This window comes from Aythya ferina, assembly GCF_964211825.1.
Source record: "Aythya ferina genome assembly, chromosome: 1".
Taxonomy (NCBI): Eukaryota; Metazoa; Chordata; class Aves; order Anseriformes; family Anatidae; genus Aythya; species Aythya ferina.
In genome coordinates this window covers 140223218-140236793 of record NC_140296.1, presented here as the reverse complement: position 1 = coordinate 140236793, position 13576 = coordinate 140223218, and the positions used below count along the sequence as shown (strand labels likewise).

General features: G+C 40.8%; 1 protein-coding gene across 2 annotated transcripts; it reads left to right on the top strand.

The window, feature by feature from the left end:
* Positions 1-3366: 3366 nt before the first annotated feature.
* STRAP (serine/threonine kinase receptor associated protein) lies at positions 3367-13338 on the top strand. Of its 2 annotated transcripts, none has more exons than XM_084498655.1 (10): positions 3367-3604; positions 4582-4717; positions 5487-5568; positions 5831-5903; positions 6472-6568; positions 8467-8604; positions 9202-9338; positions 11318-11467; positions 11994-12059; positions 12398-13338. In XM_084498655.1, exons 1-10 carry the CDS (start codon positions 3493-3495, stop codon positions 12460-12462), a joined length of 1056 nt encoding a protein of 351 aa, XP_084354781.1. In that variant the 5' UTR covers positions 3367-3492; the 3' UTR covers positions 12463-13338. The 2 variants fall into 2 exon arrangements, with proteins under 2 accessions (XP_084354781.1, XP_084354780.1); XM_084498654.1 differs by having other exon boundaries at positions 3373-3604; positions 12401-13338.
* Positions 13339-13576: the final 238 nt, after the last annotated feature.

The window sequence follows — 13576 nt, the reverse complement described above, 5'->3', positions numbered from 1 at the left end:
CAGATACTCTGAATTAGAAATGGTAAGTAAAAGAGTCTTGCCCAGGTGCTTTGTAACATGTGATTAGCATATTTGTTATTCTGTGCAGTGATGGGGCAAATTTCTCTGTATGATTACAAGGCCCTGATTACTTCCTGACAAGTTGGGGTTGACGAATATTTAACACTATAAGACAGTTATTTGGATATGAAATGGATAAATGACAAACTTTGAATAAAAAGTTTTTAATGAAATTTCTTGCTTACTTTACTGGAGTCTGACATAAAATCACCTTGGCCAAAACAAAACAAAACAAGAAAACAAACAAAAAAGTTGCTTTTATTTCCAACTTGCTAGGCTAAACTTGTAAATAGCTGCTTTTTCCACCTTTCCTGCTGTTTCCCACACTTTCTCTTGAAAACCTGACAGCCTGTTTTACAGTTTCCAGCTTCTCTAACAATCTCTGTGTTAAAAGAAGCCTAGCCTGAGTGCACAGAATTAGTGTGTTTCTAAATCAGATTCTCAAAGTGTGAGGAATAAACATATTTAAATGAGGATATTACAAAGGAGCAGGGGTAATGCCAGAGGTGCAGCTAGAGCCAAAGGCTGTCAGGCTCCAGTGAAGGAAGGAAGACTACAGCTCTGAACACAAGCAGAGGAAGCACTCCTGACAGAAGATACTGCATTATGACCCTCTCTGCTCCTCAGCAAGAGCCCCTAACAGTGCCAGATCAATTCAGCAGGCTCCTGCTCTGTGGATATTTGGCCCTTCCCCTTCCCATCATTGCTTGTTTCTATTTGAAATGCTTCCTCCTGAACACACTTCTCAGTCAATGTGCAATGGCTCCATGGCAAAGGGTTTCTCCTTCCTCAACCCCAAACACACTCCATGATATTATTTCCCCTCCTGATGCTCAGTTTAAGAAATTCTGTGTTAGAAATTTCTCACTGGAGTTGGGCTAGAGATGCAGAATATGGAATATAGGAGGCAAAAAGTCTGAGACTGCTGCTAAATGAATTAGCTTGCTGAATTATGCAAGCTATACCCTGAGTTAGGCCTCAAACAAACTTCAGAGATTTTCAATGACTATCTTCCATCTTGGTATTAAAGATTTGACTTAAGAAAATATGTAGATGATTTTATTTTCAGCTTTACTTCCTTACGTCCTTAATCACGTTTCCCCAAAGTGCCCATGCTTTGCAGAATTACAACTTAAGAAGTGATATGCTTCTATATTACTCTGAAATCTTACCTCTAAAGGACAAGAGAGAATGAAATTTCTACACTTGATGTATTTAGAGCTCTTGTCCAGCCATGTGGCTGTACATTTACTGTACCAAGGAATCAAAATATACTCAGAGCATAAGGTAAACATCAGTTTTAGGCTGCTGTGTTCCGGTTCAGCCCAGGGGAGCTGGTGGGTGGGAAATGAGGCCAGAGGCATGGTGGCTGGGGCCAAGGGGGAAGCGTCCAGCTCTCACTAGGAATCATCAGGCACGTACCTAATGCTGGAACGAAACACAGGACCACTACGTCCATATATTAAGCCCATTTCCGAGCAGATTTATAACTTTTATAAAACTGGGCACTAGCTGATACCACTCGATCAATACACAGGCTTCCACCCAGTAAAATAAATTTCCTTGGGATGAAACACAGCAGCAAAAAGTCTGCTGTGGCCCCATGTTAGATGTCAAAGTTCCCTTTTAGGGGTCTGGCTTAGGGACCCCCATCATATTTCTTACTAAAATTTTTATTTTCCTGCAGCATATGAAGAACTTCCTTCAAAATAAATATTAACCTATTTAATGTTTTTAGGAATGCATGCACAGTTTTGCTAGGCCTAGTAGATTTTACAGGTTTCATATCTCCATGTTTTTCTCCTTTTTTGACTTACATCTACTTTTCAGCAAATTGGAAATATTTTTGCCTTTGTCTGCTTGTTATAATTTTTTACAGCTCCCTAAGATGTCATATTGTAGCTTTGTGAAGGTGGAAAATTGCACTCCAATTTTGTGGAAGATGAAATCAATCAAAGCTATGAAATCACTAAAACTAAACTTTCCTAACCACAGCTCAACATCCTCAGTACTGAATTTTAAGTAGGTAACTTAAATTTAATGTTAAGCTTTTCTTTTTACCGACCCTTAGCTTTTTATTTTTCCACTCAAAAACTTTATATCATCAACTACCAGAACAGTGTTTTAAAACACAAACCCAAGCAGCTTTGCTAACTAGGTGGTGGAATTTTGCATTTACATTAGCCTTTGAAAAATGTTAGAGTAACAAATCTTTTGTTTAGTTCTGTTTAAAATATAAGCTTAGATAAAGGATCTCCACCTACCGTCTTTTCCCCTAGTCTCTGACCCATTCCCATAAATGTACCTTTTGGTGAAAAAAGACCCTACTGAGGACCAGAGCAGACCAGTTACAAAGTAAAAAGACATGGCAAGGAATAGGACAGACAGAGAACATACATGTGAAGTTTAGCATGCTAATATACCTTGGCATTTTGGAAATGTTGTTGTATAATAAAATTGTATGGAAGTTTTGAAGTTTTAGTGACTTTAATAAAAAATATTTATACATTAATCTCCGAAGGTATTCCTAAGGATGGGATAAAATACAGAAAGTTCTTTGGTCACAACGAGTCTTATCAAGAGAAACAAATTTTGGGGATTCCAATTAAATATTACTTTAAATGCTACTTTTAAATCTTTCAGAGATGCATTGAAATGCCCCACAACTATAGACTGTAGCTGCATATTGGCTAGATTCAGCTACAGGCCTGCATCAAAGCACAGTGAGATGGTGGTATCACTAAGAAAAAAAAAATAAAAATATCTGAAATCTGGAAAAGGTTGATGTGGGTAGCCTGTGGCTGTAAGCAGTCTGGGGTGACAAATGGGAACACCAGGCGGTCAGACACGGGAAAACAGTGCCTGTGCTTCACAGAGCAACAGTGGGTGAGTGCAGTCGCCCCAAACTTTGATGGTTTGCGCCTGCTTTCGGCAGGACTGGTTCGCTGTTGGTGGTGGAGCCTGCAAGGAGCAGAGGAGCACCGGTGGGGGCACCGAGAACCGCCTGGAAACGGGCTGCGGGGACGTGTGGCCCGGTTTCAGTAGCCCCCAACCACCCCACAACAACCCTAGGGACGCCCGCGGGCCCCCTCCTCCCACACCGAGCAGGAGCCGGGGCCACCCCCTCGGCGGACACGGCGCCGGCCTCCACGTCAACCGCTCCCCCTAGCGGCCCCCGCCGCCATTTCCGGCCCCACGGAGCTTCCGCGGCGTCATTTCCCTCGCCGCCGCCGCCAGCAGCAGCAGCAGCAGCAGCAGCAGCACCGCGGCCGGCCCGAGGGGACCCGCGCCCCGCCGCCGCCTCCCCCCCGCGGCCTCCCCGCCGCCGCCTCCCCCCCGCGGCCTCCCCGCCGCCTGCACCCTCCCCGCTGCTGCTGCTGTCGCCTCCTCCTCCTCCTCCTCCTCAGCCGCCCGCCCGCCGCCGCCGCCGCCATGGCCATGAGGCAGACCCCGCTGACGTGCTCCGGGCACACGCGGCCCGTGGTGGACCTGGCCTTCAGCGGCGTCACCCCCTACGGGTACTTCCTCATCAGCGCCTGCAAGGGTGAGCGAGGGCGGCGGGGACGGAGCCCCCCGGGGAGGGACGGAGTCCCCCGGGCCCCCCTGTGCTCGCAGGCCGCGCCCGGCCCCGCCGCCTCCCTGCGAGGGGGAGAAGGGGAGGAGGAGGGCGAGGCGGGCGGCCAGCCGGGGGCTCGGCTGTAAGCGTAGCCTGCGGGGTGCCCGAGCCCCCGTTCGTTTGGTTGGGGAGGGAGGGGAAGGGATGACTCAAAAATACTGGTCTGAAGCTGCCTCTTTCTACTGCATGTGCGCCTGTCCTGCAGCCTTTAAAGTCTGCTCCCTTTCAGCCAAGGTGGCTGCCTTCCTACAAACAGAGCGGTGATGTCCACCTCCTTCCCCGTGAGACATCTCTTCTGCTCGTTTGTGAGGGGCATTTTCACTTCATACGTGTAGATTTAGATCTTCTGGATGTATACATGTGTTTAAAAGGACATTCCTCTCCGCCTTGGAGTGCTTCATCGTCATCTGTATTGATTTGCGTGTGAATAATATTTTGATAGCCTCCTGGAAAACATAATCACAAGAAAGGTTTTCCAAGCCTCTTTTATTTTTGCAACATCTCTGGATACGTTTTAAATGCCTCTGGTTATAAACAAAATGCTCCTTTTTGCATACTGTCTGAAAATCCCACCAAAATCAAAGGAACTGCTCTGCCTGATGAGAATTTGGGCAGTCTTACCCATCACCCTTCTACTGTAGAAACAAAACCAAAAGAAAACTTGTATCTCATCTGGAATAGTATTCCAATATCCATAGTTTTAGGTACATGCAGGAGGTGCAGCTGTATACTTAATTTCTTCAGCTAAACCATTTTACAAAGAATGGGTCCATAACTTAAGTGTGCTGCCAGTAAGGGAGGCCAGTCCATTGCCAATTTCATTCTGTTTCATGCAAGGGAATCTTTTCTTAAAACAGTTCCATTTTTTATCCTGTTACCTGAATAATGGTTTTGTTTTTGTGAAGATGGTAAGCCTATGCTACGTCAGGGCGACACAGGAGACTGGATTGGCACATTTCTAGGCCATAAAGGTGCTGTTTGGGGTGCTACTTTGAACAAGGATGCCACAAAAGCAGCTACAGCAGCAGCAGATTTTACAGCGTAAGTGCTTAACTGCTTTTAAAGTCTGTATATTGATTTTAGGCAATAGCACATTTTTGTGACATACAGCTGTAGTAAGTTACTGGTTCATTTGTTGTTTTTTAGTAAACTATTAGCTTGCTTATGAGTAGCTAAATTAAAACCAAGAATTTTAGCTGCTTGCAAGCAGCTATAGCTAATTCTGTCATGCTGAACAACTACTATTGCTTCTTGACAAATATGCTTAATTACTGTACTGCTTTGCAAGAGTAATATTTCTGTTTAATTATAAACTCTAGTACTGTAGTTATGCCAGAAAGAGTTGAAAAAATGATTTTTGTGTCTACCAGTTAAACACTTTTTCTTTCAAGAACACTTGCAAAAACACCAATGAATTCGTTGTTGTTTTTTTTCTTTGTTTGAACTGTTTGCAGTCTATATTAATATATTTGACAGGTTGAATCTGGATAATACAGGCCAATCTGTAAAAGTTGCAGAGAACTGCATTTGTTTGTCTTAAAATAAAATGCTACTTAGTCTGCATTCACTTGAAGAAGCTGGTGGAGGAAAATGGTGGTATAGTACAAAAAAAAAAAGCTTTAGTAATAACATGAGGTATACTTACTGACTGTATTGTAATTCATTATAATGTAGTGTTTATTATTTTTTTAAAAAAGTAACAATAGCATCAGGAAAGATTAAGTAGGATAGGAAAAACGGGGTAATTTGACTGTCTAAGCTGTTTTATCCTGGTGCTACTAAAATGTAAATGTTTTTTCTTGTCATTCAGCAAAGTATGGGATGCTGTGTCAGGAGACGAACTAATCACATTGGCTCACAAACACATAGTCAAAAGCGTGGATTTTACACAGGTATGAAAAACTTTCATAGCTTACTCAACAGAGAGGTAAGCTCTTGGGTATGTTTTGGTATTAGTTACTTTTCTTCTTTTTACATGTGTATTTTAATAGGCAAATAATCTAGCATACAGCTTCTAGTTTGTAAGATCAAAGCTTAAATTTAATAGATGTTTTAAACACTGTGTGAGAGAAAGAATGGTTATTTTAAGACTCATGGATGAAGTCTGGTATTTCAATTCAAAATAGAGTTGACACTTTATAACTTCTATTTCAGGATAGCAATTATCTGTTAACAGGTGGACAAGATAAATTGTTGCGCATCTATGATTTGAGCAAGCCAGAAGCAGGTAAGTCTTCATTTAGAACTTTTTTTTAAATTAAACACAACTTCTGAAATTTACAGAAGCACAAAAGACAGAGTCGAGCGTTGTTTTACAAACATTTAACACTTTGATGTACTAAGATACAGATTATCTTTAAATTTATCCTTTTACAAGTGAAGTAGAGGTTATCTATAGTGGGCTTCAAGGATAGCATGTTTCAGTTCAACACAGGCGTATTGGGAGTAGGTAATTAAATTCAGTCATCTGAAAGAAAAGAAGTTTCCATGTCTTTAAAACAGTGTTTAAATTCATATCAACACTGACCTACTGAAGATTGACAAAAAGCTAGATAGCACCGGTTTTAAACATGGGGAAGCTTTTCAAGTTGAGACAATCGGATAGTCTAAACTTAACCAACTTGTGTGTTTTTCTGTTTCTGGAATAAGACCTGTAAATAAAGTCAGAGGTGTTTGAAGTAATTTTACAGTTTCTGATAAATAGAAGCCTGTGTAGATTACTGGAGCTCCTAAAGTGCTGCATGGTGTCATTTTTGGTGTTTACATGTACTGAAATACTTTTATTTTATTTTAAGAACCTGATGTTGTCAGTGGGCATACTTCTGGCATTAAAAAGGCCTTATGGAGCAGTGATGACAAACAGATTCTTTCAGCTGACGATAAAACTGTTCGGTAAGAAAAAATAACTTTGAGTTTTTGAAGAAGCTCGTTTATTATCATAAGGTCCATCAGAGGATCGTTTTGCCTTCTGGTAAAGGATATCAGTAACACAGGTGATTTGATCCTAGGTTGCATGCCTAACGAAATGCTTTTATGTTGTTAGAGACATAATTATCCAAATAATTCTGATTTACCCCATGAACATGTCCTCACTGACAGTAAGAGGTGGTCTTTGACAACTGAACAGCAGATTGAATTTGTCTTTCATAATCCTAGAAAATACTCATTATGAGTATTGTGAATACATGTGAATCTTTCAAGGCTTGGTTATGGAAGAAAAGGCAGCAATACCTCAGCATGAGGTGTGAGCTAGCCAGGGTCTGGCATAAAAGACTGGGAAGCCTATTTGGAATCAGTGCTCTGGTGATAGACAGATAGTAGCTTTCATTCTGTGCTGTGCCAATAAGTTGTGAAGGCTTTCATGTCTTTAAGATGGCTTCCTGGTCATGGTTAAATGTTTTGTTTCCTTAATGCTGGATTGGTAAATGTATGGAAACGTAGACAAACCTGGCTGCGGTGGTGAGGAAAGCTGGGTAAGCAATTCCAGACCCTTTGTCAGACCCTTCCTCAAACATTGCTGTCTAGATGGGAGATACACCTTGCTGCTTTTTCAGCTTTCTAGTTAATGTGACCAGCATCATCTCATTCCTAGTTGTTTTATCATTCTAATATCTATAACACAGAGAAATAATCTGGGTTTGTGGAAAGAAGGAGGGGAGGGTTGAAGTCACGGGTACAGTCTAAATGTAGTCTCCTTATTGGCTCCATTGCTTTTCAGTTTTCATACCATAGAATGGTTTGGATTGGAAGGGACCTCAAAGATCATAAAACCCCCCCTAGACCACCCACTAGATCAGGTTGCTCAGGGCCTCATCCAACCTGGCCTTGAACACCTCTAGGGATGGGGCATCCACAGCTTCTCCGTGCCAGTGCTTCACCACCCTCTGAGTGAAGAATTTTCTCCAAACCTCTAAGCTAAATCTCCCTTCTTTTGGTTTAAAATCATCCCCTCTTGTCCTGTCATTTTCTGTCTGAGCAAAAAAACTGTTCTCCATCTTTTTTTATAAGCCCCCTGCCTTCCTCATGTTCAAGATAGACCAGACCAGATGCTTGCCTTTTTTTCTTTTTCTACTTTAGAAATTCTACTTTAGATTTTAGATATAGAAATCTAAATTCTATATATAAAAAAAAAAATCTAAATCTAAAAAAAAAAATCTAAAAAAAAAAATCTAAATCTAAAATCTAAATTCTACTTTAGATTTTAGAAATAGAAATGTGGAGGTCACTCAATTTATGAATTTTCTTATGTCACAATTTAATTTGTTTTCTGTTTAGATATCTCTGGCATGCCTAGGTAAAATTTTATATTAAGTGAGTCTGTTATTTGGGTAAACTGCTATTAGTACCTCTCTGTGTTCTGAGTTAAAAAGGCAGAATGGAATATTCAGTCATTGCTTCTAGAAAACTATTTTTCAGGAGATGTATAATAAGGTTTTTAGTCTCGTAAGAGAACCCTTGAATGGTTGAATGATATGTGGACCATTTACTGTTGCATGAAGTTTCAAAAGTAGTATTTTAATGCAACCATGCCTTAATTCTCACCTATGTAAAGCTAGGCAAAGCAAAGAATGCCACTGAAAATCAAAGGTCCCTGTGGAATCAAACCACAGGCTTTCTTTATTAGGTGTGTTTTGTGTTGTTGTTGTTGTTGTTTTTTGTTTTGTTTTGTTTTTGTTTGTTTGTTTGTTTTGTTTGGTTTTAAACCACAGCTTCCCACGGATGGGGATAAAAGCTGTATGATTTGCTGAAGTAATCTGAGAGTCTGCCTTGTGTTTCTGTTTCCTGTTAAGCCTCTGGGACCGGAGTACTATGACTGAAGTGAAGGCACTAAATGTTGCAATGTCAGTGAGCAGCATGGAGTATGTTCCAGAAGGACAGATACTTGTGATAACCTATGGGAAGACTATTGCTTTTCATAGTGCAGAAACGTGAGTACAAAACACAGGATTTTCACAGGTTGAGTAATGGGTTTGATTGTGGGTAAAACTAGTACAGGGCCGAAATATGAAAGCGGCAGAACTGATGTGCATTGATATCTTCGCTTGCAATCTTGTCAGAAGAAGTGTAAAACCACTATCCTTCTCTAAAATAGAGGTTCCTAACTACCTGTGGGATGGATGCTAGGCTGTAAAGGTTCGGTGCCATTTTCATAGTTCAAACCAACTGTAATTGTCACTAAATAAGAGCTTCATCCAGGCTTCCGTTTAGTGAGCTTTTCAGGGAACTAGGTTGTTATTTATAAAGGTTGTTATTTAGACAACCTTTGTGATGTCTTTAAGAAAGCATGTTACACTCTTAAGCATATTTCAGTAAGTAGTTCTGAATCTGTGAGCCTATTGTCTTACTTATTCTAGTTGTTTCTATGAACTAGTTGTTTCTTAACTTGATGGACTTGACTTGCAGGTACTAAAACTTGTTTTGGAAACTGTGTGGGTGTCTTCTGTTTTTCTTAAAAGCAGTTGTGATTTGTAGAATCAGTTTCTTTGCTTTCAGGACCTTTATTTAACACAAAAATTCTCCCTCAGTCTAGAGCAGATTAAATCATTTGAAGCACCTGCTACAATCAATTCTGCATCACTTCACCCGGAGAAAGAATGTTTGGTTGCAGGTGGTGAAGATTTTAAACTCTATAAATACGACTATAACACAGGAGAAGAATTAGGTATGTTTGCCTTTTATAATAGAAAAATGAGTTGTGACGTAAGTATTAGATTAATGACGGAGGCTAATAGATGAGACTATTATACGAGGTCTTAGCATAGCTTGCTGTGCAAGACAATGAAAAAGTATGTAGTCATTTAAGAGTTATTTTTCTCAGTACATCTAACATATATCTAATGTTATTGTTCTAGATCTAATTAAAACCCTCATTAAACAGCTCTTTGTACCTATTGGGAAAAAAAAAGTTAAGTCATTCCATACTGCTGTATGTTAACTGAAGTGTCTTCTATGGCATTCATTATGTCAAATGAGTCACAGCTACTTGGTTGTGTGAAAAATGTAATACAGAATCACAGAATCACAGAATTTTCTAGGTTGGAAGAGACCTCAAGGTCATCGAGTCCAACCTCCAACCTAACGCTAACAGCCCTCCACTAAACCATATCCCTAAGCTGTACATCTAAGCGTCTTTTGAAGACTTCCAGGGATGGTGACTCCACCACTTCCCTGGGCAGCCTGTTCCAATGCCTCACAACCCTTTCTGTAAAGAAGTTCTTCCTAACATCTAACCTAAAACTCCCCTGGCTCAACTTAAGCCCATTCCCCCTCGTCCTGTCACCAGGCACGTGGGAGAACAGGCCAACCCCCACCTCTCTACAGCCTCCTTTAAGGTATCTGTAAAGAGCAATAAGGTCGCCCCTGAGCCTCCTCTTCTCCAGGCTGAACAAGCCCAGCTCCCTCAGCCGCTCCTCGTAGGACTTGTTCTCCAGGCCCCTCACCAGCTTCGTCGCCCTTCTCTGCACCCGCTCAAGCACCTCGATGTCCTTCTTGTAGCGAGGGGCCCAAAACTGAACACAGTACTCGAGGTGCGGCCTCACCAGAGCTGAGTACAGGGGGACGATCACCTCCCTAGCCCTGCTGGTCACGCTGTTCCTAATACAAGCCAGGATGCCGTTGGCCTTCTTGGCCACCTGAGCACACTGCTGGCTCATGTTCTTCTTAGTGTTGGCCAAATACAGGTTTTTAAGTGTATTTTTAACTTTGTCTGTTAATCCTATCCTCATAAAAACAGATATATGCACAGTGAGTGGCTGAAGGAACAAAATTGTATACTCTATGCTACTGGCTTGTTTTGTACTTCTGCCTTGAATTTGATTTAAGCACCTGTTTTATTGTTTAGCATAGCATTAATATCCTATATTAATATTAAATCACTGGGATACCAGTTATTCTAAACTTTCACAGAATCACAGAATTTCTAGGTTGGAAGAGACCTCAAGATCATCGAGTCCAACCTCTGACCTAACACTAACAGTCCCCACTAAACCATATGGCTAAGCTCTACATCTAAACGTCTTTTAGATGAAAGTCTTTTAGAAAGACTTCCAGGGATGGTGACTCCACCACTTCCCTGGGCAGCCTGTTCCAATGCCTCACAACCCTTTCAGTAAAGAAGTTCTTCCTAACATCTAACCTAAAACTCCCCTGGCACAACTTAAGCCCATTCCCCCTCGTTCTGTCACCAGGCACGTGGAAGAATAGACCAACCCCCACCTCGCTACAGCCTCCTTTAAGGTATCTGTAAAGAGCAATAAGGTCACCCCTGAGCCTCCTTTTCTCCAGGCTGAACAAGCCCAGCTCCCTCAGCTGCTCCTCGTAGGACTTGTTCTCCAGGCCCCTCACCAGCTTCGTCGCCCTTCTCTGGACCCGCTCAAGCACCTCGATGTCCTTCCTGTAGCGAGGGGCCCAAAACTGAACACAGTACTCGAGGTGTGGCCTCACCAGAGCCGAGTACAGGGGGACGATCACCTCCCTAGCCCTGCTGGTCACACTGTTTCTTATGCAAGCAAGATGCTTTGTTTTGCATCAGAATAAAATACTGGGAAAGTGCCCCCATCAATACTTCTGTTTTCTTCTTCTTATCAGTCTTTACCAGTTAACTTCTGCTGTTGACTGATACTTGAAATTATGTTTTTCCAGAATCTTACAAAGGACACTTTGGTCCAATTCACTGTGTGAGATTTAGCCCTGATGGAGAATTATATGCCAGTGGTTCAGAGGATGGTACGCTAAGGCTGTGGCAGACAACAGTAGGGAAAACCTATGGTCTTTGGAAGTGTGTAGTTCCTGGTAAGTGCGTTTGTTTTTGTGGTAAAACTAGCTGTTTCATATTCAATTCTTAGGTAATACCTAGCAGTAACATCTCAAGTGGTATATAACATCTGAATTTTGTACAGTATCTGTACTATCACTTGAGGGTCTTCTTAGCCCCTCACATTGGTTGGATTTAAGGTTTTGCTTTTGTAGCTGTCATTTAATCAATTAATTTCAAATCTTTAAGCTCGATGAATATAGACCCTTTGTGTCTAACTAAGCAAATGGTCTCATATTTTGATGTTAAAGAACAAGAGGTATGAAGTACTTTTCTGAATACTTGAGGACAAAAGAATCTCTAGAAGGAAGTGTCTATAATAGGCTTATTTCATATTGCACTTCGGTTCTCTAGAAAACTGGAAGGAAGTAACAATTCATGGAATTGCTTACCCAGCTTGTTCTCCTCAACACTACAGTGTTGTGTTTTTGTTTTGTTTTTTTTTATATGATTTATGTTGGTTGGGTAAGTGAAGGTATTAACTATTTTTTCTCCTCTCTGCAGAAGAGGAGAATGCAGAAGCAGCAAAAGCAAGGACCAGTCTTCCAGGAACTGCAGAGGAGGAAATAGGTAACGCACTGAACTGCCAAGTTCCACTCAGCTAGGTGTTAAAAGATGAGTTGAGATGGTAGAGTTCTTTAGGATGGGAGAGTTAGTTTTCTCCAAGTACCTTCTGTCACTTTTCACTCCTCTCAGAAGATATCGAAGTGCATTTTTCTGAAAATGACTATAAGTGTCGGGCTGGTGACTAGAGCTTTGTCAGCCTGCAGACTGAACAGATGTGGTAGAATAACTGAATCAGGTTAAATGGGAAAACAAACCAAACTGGTCTTTAAAACAGGTGCTGCAGCATTTCTTTGGTTTATATAGGTAAGGTGAAATTAAATAATACCCTCTTTGTTTCATAGCAGAAGAAGTTGCCTCTGAAAACTCAGATACAGTGTACAGCTCAACTCCTGAAGTTAAGGCGTGATTATCTCAACTGTTTTGCAACATATGGACATACAAGACTAAATCAAGTGAGCAGTGAACAGCAGCCTTCCAGAGTGCGCTCTCTACGTAAGGCAAAGATGGGCAGTAATTGATGAGAATGCGGTGGAAGTGGCTAGGTGTTGTCTGTAAGAGAACTGAGTATCCAAAAAAAGAAGACAAGTAGTAGAGTTTTGCTGTCTTTTTAGCATAACTGCCTACTGTCTTTCGAAAGAAGCGTGCAAACCAAGATCCAGTCTCTCCAATTTCAATTAGACTCATTGTAGTGTGTTTTCTTTATTATGGAGAAGAAATATAATGGCTTTTACCTTTTTTTTTCTTCTTGAAAACTGAAAGATTTGGCTTTAGTTGAAAAGAAGGGGGATTAATGTACTAAAAGTATTTGGTTGGGTTTTTGTTTCATTGTACACTGCTTCTGAATGTTTAACTGTTTTCAGTTGTCTAAATAAAATGCCTCTCAAAACTCCTATCTTACTCTTTAGCCTTGGGTTCATGGAATAGAAAAGCAGCCAAGTTAATTGTGTAATCCTTTCTAACATCTGTTTTTTTGTACTATACAGAGGGAAAGCAATAAGAACGTTTTAGTGTTCAGTACAGAGAGTGGCAAGTTCTTGATGTGTAAGCCTTGTGTTATTTTATTCTTTGAAGTTTGAATGTAAAAGTGAGTCTAAAATCAAAAGCATTGAAAACTACTAAACTAAATGTGCTGCCTGAAATACTTGGTTGTACACAGAAATTTCAGAGGTTGGCTATGAATCTGTGTAAAGCTTGGGTTTAGTCCTCTAAACTGGATTAAAAAAAAAGTTACTCTCTCCAGGTCAAAATCATATTTTCTTCATTAAAGAAAATATTGCCATTCTTCCACTTGTCACTTCCTTTGGTGTTATACTAAAAGGTTTACAAAACATGCTCTGTGTGAAAAGGAGAAATGTTACGTAGGTACATTTAGGTGGGTTCTTGTTCTTACTTTCTTTAGGATTTGTGTCCAAAGGATTACCAGTAAAGCTAAAAAAAAAAAAAAAAAAAAGTTAAAAGAAAATTGAAGCTTAACATGTGAAAACTTGGATATAAATTGTACAGTGGTAATTCTATATAGA